The sequence below is a fragment of the Metarhizium album genome, assembly GCF_000804445.1.
Source record: "Metarhizium album ARSEF 1941 chromosome Unknown scaffold_17, whole genome shotgun sequence".
Classification (NCBI taxonomy): Eukaryota; Fungi; Ascomycota; class Sordariomycetes; order Hypocreales; family Clavicipitaceae; genus Metarhizium; species Metarhizium album.
This window is the reverse complement of record NW_024467591.1, coordinates 310,146-321,691: the sequence shown is the minus strand read 5'-3', so window position 1 is coordinate 321,691 and position 11,546 is coordinate 310,146. Positions and strand designations below refer to the sequence as shown.

General features: G+C 50.5%; 2 protein-coding genes across 2 annotated transcripts; both read right to left on the bottom strand.

The window, feature by feature from the left end:
• Positions 1-1,070: 1,070 nt before the first annotated feature.
• MAM_06010 (50S ribosomal protein L19e) lies at positions 1,071-1,799 on the bottom strand (the record flags this gene model as incomplete). The annotated part of the gene is made up of 2 exons (XM_040824808.1): positions 1,071-1,214; positions 1,323-1,799. The coding sequence occupies 2 exons, from the start codon at positions 1,797-1,799 to the stop codon at positions 1,071-1,073; spliced, it is 621 nt and encodes a 206-aa protein (XP_040677228.1).
• Positions 1,800-2,517: 718 nt separating this feature from the next.
• MAM_06009 (50S ribosomal protein L19e) lies at positions 2,518-10,728 on the bottom strand (the record flags this gene model as incomplete). Its single annotated transcript, XM_040824807.1, has 4 exons — positions 2,518-3,066; positions 3,116-8,374; positions 8,451-10,519; positions 10,581-10,728. The coding sequence occupies 4 exons, from the start codon at positions 10,726-10,728 to the stop codon at positions 2,518-2,520; spliced, it is 8,025 nt and encodes a 2,674-aa protein (XP_040677227.1).
• Positions 10,729-11,546: the final 818 nt, after the last annotated feature.

Genomic DNA, 11,546 nt, shown 5'->3' with positions numbered 1-11,546 from the left:
CGTCTGTCGTGGTACTCCGTACAGGCTACATAACTACACGGTACCGGCCCCTCCCCGACGGCGCCTGGAAAAAGTGATTTTGCGCCCGCATCCGCCGGCCCAGCAGTTCCATTTCGCCATGTCGAGCCTCTCTTTCCCCCTTCTTTTCCCTCCTTTCTTCTGTATCAACTAAATATGGGCGTGACGAGACCTGCTCTGCACAGCCATAGCATTCCGCCCCTACCTTCTCGGACGTCGAGAAAAAGGGGGAACGGGAGTGTGCTGAAATGCCCCGGCACACAATCACCACCTTGACGGGGCAATGACGGAACCTGATCCATGGTTTGGTTGATCTTGCATTTCTTGCGTTTTGACGAATGATTTTTCTCTGTGGCACGCACCATGCCAGGCAGAAGTACCGGGTGGGAAGGTGGTGGCCACGTACGGAGTACAGAGTACAGAGTATTCACCCAGTAAACGACCTGGCTGCAGTTTGGCCTACCGGACACGCCTGGTTGTGACTTGGGCACAAGCGTGTCCCTTGCCATACCTTGCGACTTGTTTTTTTTTTTTTTTTTTTTTTTTTTTGGTGTTGACAGAATGCCCCGAACCGTGATTGGCTGGTCCACACTGATGGAGCGTTGAGCCAGACGCTGAGCCCACTGGAATCTCCGCCGGGCTATTCGAATCTTGAAAATTGGTACGCCTTGCTGATTATACCGACTAGTAAAAGAGCATAATGGTTGGCACTCTTTTATGAGCATTGATCCTTGCAAGTTTTTCATCGTGGGTGAGGTAATTGCCGCTGCTTCGCATCCAATCAGCGAGACGCCGCCAGGACACCCATACACAGTTCTAGCCGACGACACCTCAAAAAGTAATTGAAAAAAATAAAGTCCTTTACATTTCAAATCGACAGCGTATTGTGCACCTAGAGCCTCGTTTTCTTCAATGCTACAGCCAGAAGCCCCACCGGTACGACTAGAAACCAGAAGGGCGTAATGAAAAGACCCAACCCGTAGACTCCGAATGCAGCGGCATTCCCTCAAGACCGAAATAACAGCACCATCATCGGTGGTCTTTTTGGTTCTTTACTCCTCAGCCATCAGAGCATTTCGCTTCGCAGTCACCCGCTCCAACTTGCGCTCACGGGCCGCCTTGGTCTTCGCACGCTTAGCATCCATCTCATCCTTGATAGCCTGCTCACGGGCCTTTTCAGCCTTGGCACGGTGAATCTGCACATCTCTGTCAGCCTCGAAACAGTCATCCGGTGCTGGGACTCATCTGAAGCGACATCGCCCCTGCCACATGTGACGGAACGGTGTCAAAGAATAGAAACGTACGTGTTCAACCAGAGCACGCTTGTGCTTGAAAGTGTTACCCTTGCTCAGGTGGTAAAGCTCGTGGTACAGGTGCTTGTCGATCTTTCCAGAGGCGCGGTACTTGACGAGCAGGCGGCGGAGGACGCGCATGCGTCGCATCCAGAGGACCTGGGTGGGCATACGGGCGTCGGCAGTACCCTTTCTCTTACCGTAGCCACGGTGTCGGCCTTCTCTTCGGGCGAGGTTCAGCTCACGGGCACGGCTTCGCGAGTGCATCGTGACGGGCTTCCGGATAATGAGGCCATCGGCGACGAGCTTTCGAATCGTCTGCCGAGAGTTGGCATTGGAGATCTCGCTTGCCTCGTTGGGATCCAGCCAGATCTTGCGCTTGCCGCAGCCGATGACCGACGCGGCAAGGCGTTTCTGAGTTCGCAGGTTGACCCTATAAGAAAAAAAAGCAGACCACGTCAGCCCACTGGACACACTAGTCCCGTACATCCGGGAAATTCTGCATTTCTGCTTTCACGATGCGGTCTCCATCGTGATTGATCTTCCCTGCTCTTCATGCTGCGACTATCCTCCAAATTCTACTGGTTTTTCTGGTGGGCCGGTACGTTGTGCCATCGCACACCGTGACAAGCTTTCAGTATTTCATCAACCATTGCCGCGTAACCGTCCAACGCCATTCCAGAGAAGTACATTACTGAGTCGGTAATAGTCTCGCTTTCTCACGCATCATGTTCTTTTCGCTTTCGCTGGCATATTGGTACTTACATCTTGATTATCGTTCGGTGTGATGGCCGGTCCTCGATTGGTGTGAGGGTTGGATGGAGTGGCTGAGAGGGGTTTCGATGGCCAGAATTTCTTGGGGTACGCACAAACTCACTACGAGTTTGTGGGTTCACGTGCACAAGACTTCGAAGAGAAGGCGCTAAGCGAGGGCTATGATGAGTCAGCTGAAACCGTCAAAAGAGACGAATAGTTTTGATTAGTCGGGTCACGTGATGACCCAAAACCCGTCCAATCTGGCCCTCTTTATCTCGAGTATGTTAACCAACGTTGCGGAACAGCGCTTGATTCAAGACGCTTGGTGACTGCAATTTAGCCAGAAATATGAACTAGGGGCAGTTTATCAAACACGAACAATGCTTCCTTTGGAATATGAGGAATTTAGGCGCACAGCTTGTGATATACTTTTCCTTCTAGTTATCTATGTTCATGCAGATGATTCACCAGCAACTTCGAGCTTGCCGACACTCCATATTTCCTTCTCATCTTCTTGCTCGTCATTCGACAGACCCAATCCACCCTGCCCACCTTCAGCTTCTCGTCTCTCTCTAGCCTGAGCGCCCAACCTCATGGCTACCCGCTTGAAGTAGTCGGTCATGCTTCTCTTTGTACCACCTGGCATATCAGCCCCTGGGCCAGCCATAAACTTGTCAAACACCCTGCTGTCTTCATCTACAATATTGAACAGCTCCACGAAGGCCGCCTCGGCAGCCAGTTTAACAGGGATCACAGGGTCTCTCACACTGGCGAATATGGGCCCTGCCAGCAGGGAAACGTGAGGTCGAACAAGATCCATGTTTGTTCTGCTGAGGGTACGTACGACCACAAGCGCTAATCTTCTGGAGTCGGTGGTTTTTCCGGGTTGGATGGCTTCGGCTAGAACCTCAAAGATCTTCTTGCTGTTATCAAAGTTCTTGGGGGGAGATGAAAGGAGCACCTTGCCCGTGGCCAGAATTAAATTTTCGGCTATAAATGGCTTGGAGAAAGTTAGTATAAGATGTTTCAAGAGTTACGAAATTACTTACATTCTTGTTGGCCATGCCCTGGCACAGCAAGTCGGGCAATTCATCGGCCAATGCACTCTGCAACAGGGTATCTGGTGACTCAACGAGCACGGAGTTCAGGGCCAGCACTGATGAGCTGCTGAAATGAGACGTCATCACCCGACTTTTGAGCAGGGATGTTGCAGCTTCCTCAGGCACATTCTTGACAAGAGCACCTAACAGTTTGGCATTGGTAACAGTCATGGTCTCGTCACGCTCATCAGTATCCATGTCAATCAAAGACAAGACTGCGGTCCTGGAGGTCTCGCCCATGTTTGCACCAGCTCGGCTGATCACCTCGTAAAGCGCTTTGAGCATGGCAGTCTTGACACCTGGATCACTGGTTTTGGATCCAGTGACCAGTTCAGCGATCAATGGGTCGATACGGGGGGTATATTTGATCAGAGTGCCAAGCGCCTTGGCTGCCCTGCTTCGGAGAACGTCGCTAGAAGCATCAGCCAGTGATTTTGCAAAAGTTCGTTGCAACTGAGGCAAGAACGGCTTCAATGCCGTAGGTATCTTATCCAGAAGGTTATTCAGCGTCAGCAAAATGGCAGCCTTGACCTCGATAGCCCGCTCAGACACAACGCGAATGAGAGGACCAGTGATTTGTGTTACAAAGGGTTTCAGAGAAGCTTCGCTTGTTCTGTCGACAATATCTGAAATACCAAGGGCAGCCTGGACTCTTTGATCGGCAGTGCCATTCATCAACCCCTGAAGGAAAATAGGCAGAATTGCATTGATGCCCTTGGGAAGCTCGAAGCCACGCAGGTTAGAGCCAGCAACACCGACTCGAAGTAGAGTCTGTCTAGTGGATGTGACGAGAGATTCCATTTCTTCCTTTCTAAGCTTCTTTGTAAATTCGTTCAGAGCTGCCCAAGCGGCTTTGACGACATCGGAATCGCTGTCGTCGAAGGCGTTGAGCAACGACCGAATAATGTCCTGGTTGTATCGTGAATAATCGACTGCGGCGGCGGAAAAAAAGTGCCCAATGTGGCGTGCAGTGGCCGCTCTCCGCCGATGGTCCTCGTGCTTGATGAGGCCCAAAAGAACGTTCATGACTGTATTCAAGCCATCGTACTCGTCGATAGACTGAAGGACAGCATCAAATGAGCTCTCCAAGTCGACACGAAGACTTTCTTCCTTGCAGCTGATCTCATTGTCCAAAAGAGAGTTAATAATACCAGGCAGGCGACGGTTCATGGCGACACCAGCAACCTTTGACAGAGATGCTAGCGCCTTGGCATCAAATGCTGAAATCGGAGGAGTGATAAGCGTGGGAATCAGGTTTGGCAGAATGATATTGGAGCGAGTAGTCTCTGTAAGGAGGGTCAAAAGAGCGGACAGGGCATTCTCTGCATCATCCTCGGATCGCAGGAGGTTCAGGAGGAAAGGCAGGACTTGGTCAACGGCTCTCTTGCCCAGGATCTGCTGGAGCGAGTCGAATGCTTCTGCGGCGGCTTCTCTGACCTCTTCGTCAGAGTCGGTGAGTGCCGTGCGGACCACAGATATGAGTGTCTTTTCGTGATCCTCCATGGCTTCGGGAGAAGCAGAGGAGATGAGTTCTCGCAGAGCCAAGCAAATGCCTTGCTTGGCGTCTGAATCCGTGGACGTTTGCAAACCTTCCTCCAAAGTGGGAAGGAGACTTGAGAGAACTCCATCTCCAGCTTTGCGAATGAGTTCTCCAAGTGCGTTGCTTGCAATGACTTTGTGCTCCATATTTGAACTGCCGAGTCTCCTAATGAGTAACTGAGTGAGAGTGGGCACAAGTTCCTTGAGAATTTTTGGACTGTGCACGAGAACTTTCCAGACGGCAATAGCAGCTGACCGCACTGCGCCTGCAGTATCGCAACGGCATACATATAGTGCAGACAAGATCTTGTTTCGTTTCTCCTCTCCAAGAACCTCCTTGAGCGAAACACCAGCCTCCTTGACAGCTTCCTCGTCGTCCTCATCTCCTGGCTCAGAGTTTGCCTTGACACCGGTAAGGTTGAATAGAAGGTCGCCAACTAGCTCAACCGAGCTGAGGCGAATTCTATAACTATCATCTGCCAGACCACGCTCAAGTTCGGGCAACAAAAGATCCACAGCGCGGACTGCAAAGTTCTTGACTAGAAGCCTTCCGGCTCGAAGTGCAGTTTCGCGAATCGATTCAATGTCGTCAGCAAGCCCAGCCAAGATAGAAGGAATAATACGACCAAGATAGTTGGAGAAGCTATTTCCGAAGCATACAGGAAGGAAAATAAAGAGTGACATAAAACCTTCCCTAACGGCCGGTTTGGACGAGTCGACATTCTGCAAAATGGTCGGAAGAGTCTCCTCGAGCCTGGCCGTGCCCAAGCCGGCGAGAACCTCGCTCAAAGCTTGAGCGGATCCAAGACGGTCTCCAGCACCAGTGTCAGATTTGAGGGTTTCCATCAATCCGGGGATGAGATCGGGCATAGCTTCCTCGCCAAGTTTCTCGACAAGAGATCCCAAAGCTCGAGAAGCAGTAGCGCGGGTTGTAGGCACAGGATCCACGGCGGCAATCTTAAGACCAGCAACGAGGACGGGAAGATGTGTAATGATGTCTTTCTTTTCTGTCAAGTGTGCCAGGCTACCGATAACCTGGGCAGCCTTACGCTTGGTATTTGAACGATCAGCCAGACCACGCTGAAGGATGCGTGTGACCAGTGCCAGGGAAGGCGCATCGAGATAATGCAAAAATTGAACTTTGATGAGGGAGTCCAGGGCGTCGTCTGTGTACTTGGTGGGATCACTTAGAGCCTTGAGGAGAATATCAGCCAGACTCTTGATTTCCGGGTTATTAATGACTTCTCCAAATCGCTTCAAACTTCGGTTAGCAGCAGCCCGGACTTCTTTGTGACTGTCATTCAAAACACCCGTCAGGGGTGGAATAATTTCCGGCAAGCTATTTGCTAGTTGGTTGGGGTCGAGATAGGCCATGGCACCGAGCAACTCGCAGGCTCCACGCTTGCTACGCCATTGTTGGTCATCTAATCCGTCAAGAAGAGTAGGCATAATTTTCTTGACACCATAGGAACTCAACCGACCAAAGCAAGCCTTGGCAGCAGCGAGGCAAGCCTCACGGACATCAGCATTACTGTCGCTGAAGCCACTGAGGAGCTGTGGAACAATCTGAAGGACATATGGTTCAAAAAGACGGCCAAGGACTGTGGCGAAAAGTTCAAATGCCAGAAGAGAAGCCTCACGCTGGTGTGCCTCCTTTTTATTTTCCATGGCGCTCTTCAGAGTAGACATGATGCGATACTCCCTTAGCGACCCGATGCCTCTACCAAGAACGAGACCAGCCAGGCCATATGCGGAGCCACGTTGGTTCGCGTACTTCTTCGAATTGAGCAGCTCATCAAGGACCTGGCCGAAGTACTTCGAAGATTGATCTGAGCAGGCCCTGACCAGTGGTGGCAAGCACTCAGCAATGGCGAATTGCACAGTCTCCGATGGAGTTCGAAGAGTAGCAAGGAGACGTTCGATAACAATCGGAATCTTGGAGTCGCCAGGAGATAGATGACTGGCCAGAGCACCGTACATGATGATAACCGCTTCATCAACGCGGTCAGCTGCAGTGCTGTTCTTGTCTGGCTGCTCCAGAGTGTGCTCAAACTTTTTCATCAACTCGTCAATCATGCTCTGGCCGCGAACTTCAATTGCCGCAAGGGCAGCGTCCAACATCTCTCTTCTGACATTATCGCTCCGATCTCCAAGTGGCCCTGACTCGATAAGAAAGTTGAAGAGTTCTTCAGTTTGTTGTCTGCTTATTACAGGCGCCATTTCCTTGAATGCAGACGCAATGCCCTGCCTCGCCTCCCAAGGATCAGATAAATCCATCTTCTTGGGCATTCCGAACTCGTCCAAGAGCTGAACCTTGGGCTTCGATAATTCGACATATAATGACTGCAACTTGGGAATTACTTCACGTAATGTCTCCTTATGTCTCTGGGCAGCTTCGGCAAGCGACCGAGCTGCAGCTCGGCGGAGCTGGGAGTCTTTGTTTTCCAGATATGGAACCATACGCATAACAACAGTGGCGTCAACTGCGAATCTGCTCTCTTCCCAAATCTCGGCTCCAAGCTCTCGGTTTTCTTGTTCATCATCGTGGCATGCTAACCAGATTTCGTCGGAATAGCCGAGGTCGCTCATATCTACCTCGGAGCTAATTGACTGTAACACGCTGGTTCTGACACTCGATTGGGCTACAATTGCACCTTTAGCAAGTACCTGCATCTCTGGCTGACTCATGTTTGGCGCGATACAACGGCACATGTCAGCGAAGCAGTCCCTTATTAGCTTGTAATGCTGAGTGTGTCGAAGCATGGACTGGATGAGGATAGTAAGAAGCTCGGTGCGCGGAATTGCATCGTCGGAGAAAACACCAGTGTGGAAGGAAAGGAATTCCACAGTCAAAACAAGTTGAGCATCTCGATCGTCACCATCTTCTCCAACACCCCCCCTTTGGAGAACGTCCAGCATAAGAGGCAAAATATACATCAGTGAGACAGAATCAAACGGACGCTGTTCACCTGCGAATCGAAGCCGGTAAAGAACTCTGGTAACGAGGTCTTCCAGTTTCTCCTCATCGTAATTTTCTGAAAAGGTAATGCCTCGAAGTCGTAGAGTAGCAACCCCGATGAACTGTCGAATAGCCCCTAGTCTTGGTGATACCTTCCCAGAGCACAGGATATAGGCCAATGCCGCAATATCGCCAATAATTAGACCGGCTCCTGCATCAATAATGTCAAGGATTAGACCGGTAGAGGAAGAAAGCCAAAGTGCGGCATCCGTCAGTGGGCCAGTTGCGAGCGATTTGATAATTCCAATGCCGCGTAACAGCCTTGCCTCGATCGCCCTGATTGAGCTTCTGATGCCCGACTCCTTGTTCAACTGTGCGGTTACCTTTGCAGTCTCCTCTGACGTTAACTTTCGTTGCTGACCTTTCTTTTGCTCAAGCTGACCTCTTAGTTCTTCTTCCCATTTCAATATGTCATAGTCCTTGGTGTTTTTGTTGGGTGCCGTATTCTGCGCCTTCTTAGCTAGAACATCTACGAAGCAAGTCCCCTCCGGAGTTCTGTAAATAGCTGCTTCAACAGGGCCGATGTCCTGCAGCTGACTTGGGTCGAGATCCCCGGTGATAAGTTCCATTAGCCGTGGAGTTACGACATCAGGGGCGACGAATGCCAATTCAGCGGCTGCGTTGTAAGCAGCCTGCTTGATCACATTAATCTGGGATGCTTACGTTAGCGTCGTAATACCATTAAGGATTTTCTGATGCATATTTGTCAATCAATAGTGGACACACCTTTTGCTCAATACTTGACCGTCTGTTGATTTCCCCGAGAAGTCGATTGGTGTACTCCTTGGAGAGAGAACCAGGGTCAAGTCCCATACGAAGGCAGATGTCAATCCAGCTTGATCGGGGGATAAGTTCTGGTCTCGATAGAACCAAAATCGAACACGCCTGGGATTTCAACTGCTCTTGCGGTACATCACCCCCAAGTTCAGCGATTTCATCAGGACCCATACATATTGACCGCAAAACATGAACAAAATTGGATTTGCGAATTTTCAAATCTTTCTCTTTGGCTTCATCAAGGTCAAAATTGTCCCACAACCCGGCAATCACAAGCTTAGATACTAACTCGGCCCGATCGACGTAGAGTTTTGAGAGGGACCTTAGAGTCTCTCGTTGTACCTTTGGTGGAATGGAAGGTGCTGCAATCAGATAGATAAGCGCCTCTGCCCAGGCAAGGGCAACGCTCTCGTCAGTCTTGTCGTCGAGACTCTCTGCCACGGATGTCAGGGCTCTACTGAGCCACTGAAGATCTTCTTCAGTATTGAGTTTTCTGTAGACTTTGATGTTTAACAAGAAAGAATTTTTTGCGGTCAAAGACAAGGCTTGGGTTGGAATAGACGCCTTGGCCAAGTCTGTAGTTATTGAGGAGTCAGGGAACTGACGAGACAATGCCGGGTTTAATGCAGTGAGAATGTAAGCTCCAACAACTAGTCCAGACTGTGCTGACTTGGCAGAATTGACGGTGACTTCCTGGAAGTTTGCAATGAGGTTGGGAATCACTGCATCGACGAACGTAGTGAGACTGGCATTCGCGCTGGTGGTCCCGAGGGTCTGCAAGATATTAGCTACCCGTAGCAGCCATATTTTTCTTGGCCCAGGCTTCTTATCTGCCAGCCCTTTAACAAAAGCGTCGATGGCTGCTTTGGGGAGGTTCGTTCCTTCTTTGAGGGCTAGAACGGCGGCGTGAGCTAGTGCTGAAGTCTCGGCCGCAAGCGCAGCTTCGTTTCCCTCTTTTGTGGATATGCTCGAAAGACAAGTTAGGACCTTTGTGGTACTCTGTGACGACAGGGGAGTGGCTTCTAGCATTTCAGAATGTAGGACCCTCTGCTCCGCGGCGGGGAGCTTGCCTGTCGCCAAGGGATTGGCAAGTTCGTCGACAACATGATCCAATGTCTTGAGATCATAGCAATTTGCTACAATTGCGCGGAAGGTTTCGATAGCTCCACTGCGGATGGATGAATTGCTGGACTTGATATTGGACAAAAGAGGTTTCAAGAGCTTCTCATTCAATGTCCTTGAAAGATCGAAATGGTCAGGCAATGACGTGACTAAAGACTTCAGGACCCCTCCCAGAACGACTTCAGGAGCAAGTAGGAGGCCTTTCTCAATAGCAGGTACCAGATCTTTTTCGACATCCTCGAGGCTGACGAAGTTGAAAAAGAAATCGGCAAGGCCCAGTGCCACGTGCTCTGGTAAGCAAGTTCGTGATCCAACAATTTCTCGCGAATAGAACTCGTAGTACTTTGGTTTAAGACTTGCTAGGATTGGTTTCAAGGGCGCCTGACGAGCTGAGACTCCGGCAATAATACCCAAAGCAACGGCGTTTTTGGCTACTGGCTGGGCAGCTTTGGCGGTGAGAGTCTCGACGGCCGAGGTCATGAGCTTTTCTCGAGTATCAGGCGAAGAAAATAGCCTGCGGATACCACGTCTCGTCACGACAGTTGCTGATCGAGCCATACCACTCTTGGAATTTGACTGTAGACATTTCTCTACAGCGCTCGCGGCGGTAACAAGAATCTCATCGCCCAGCTGTTCCCAAATCGCGACTGAGACGTGCTGCATGAACAGACTACACCATTCGATGATGACAAAGGCATTGGATATAGCAATTCCTGGTCTCTGCATCTCCTGGTGCATGGCTTGAACCACGGAATCGAGGACCTTTGGGCTGGCTCCAGCCGATATTATGGTGATGAAGCAATTTTGAACCGCGAGTCTGGATTCTCGGTCTCTGTAGATTGGGTGGGTAGCGAAGAGCATGCCCAAAACCCCGGAAATAGCTGCATCGTCGGATACTGTTTCACAAAGTCAGCCGCACATATCTTTGAAAACGCAGCAGTCAGGATTCGGAGCTACCTTTATGTCGAAGGTATCCGTCCAATTGGTGAAGCTTGGCGATTCGGATGGAAGTGGAGGGAGAGCCCAAGGCTTGATCAACCGCAGCTACATCGAGAACAGCAGCGGCTGTGGAAGAGCCATGGGCATTACCCGACGATTCAGACATGTCGAGGAGCGAAACGAAACCGATGGAGTGACGAAATCATCTGGGGCTACAAGGGCTTCTCGATTCTCACCCCGGCTGTTCGAAAATTGGCGGGGATGGGGTGACGCCGATGGAGTGACAAGGAAGTAGTTCAGGAGAAAGGGGACTTAGAGGCAAAGATGACCCTATAAGAAAGGCGTTGGGAGCCAATTATTGACGTCTAAGTCTCGACGTTGAAAGCTTTGGCTGATTGTCTGCAGCTCGACTTTGGTCCATCCAATCTCGGATTCTGCAACCCACGGCAAAATCTGGCCCCGCCTTGCAATTGTTGGTGTGGGAACATTCTCACCGCCCGCGTCAGGGCACGCGATGTGAGAACATGTAGGACATTGGCTGTCGGTACAGCATTTGATACGATTCATGGTGGCATGAGTTGGATCTATTGTTGGTGCAAATCAGGAGCGTATTTTGCAATGAAAATACTGGAAAAGCAAAATGGGACTACGGTTTAAGTTCGAGGTCCCGCCAATCGTACAGAGTGAGAAGTCGTCAAGCACTCAAGACGTCGACCGCTAGTTATTTATCTGCCGCTTCTATGAACAATCGGCCATCATCTCAGGGAATGTCCCATATTCTGCTTTGCTTTCTTTCACGGTGGCCCTAGTTATTCAGCACGCCGGCTTTGACCAATTTAGCGACCTGGCAGGACCTACCTGGGATACTTAAGAAAGTACTTAAGAAGTACCTAGGAGGTAGGCAGTATGGAGCACATTGTAGGCACCTACCTAGGTACTTACTCAACAAGTAGCAGTCGCAGCCATGTGTGTCTGGTACTCTCC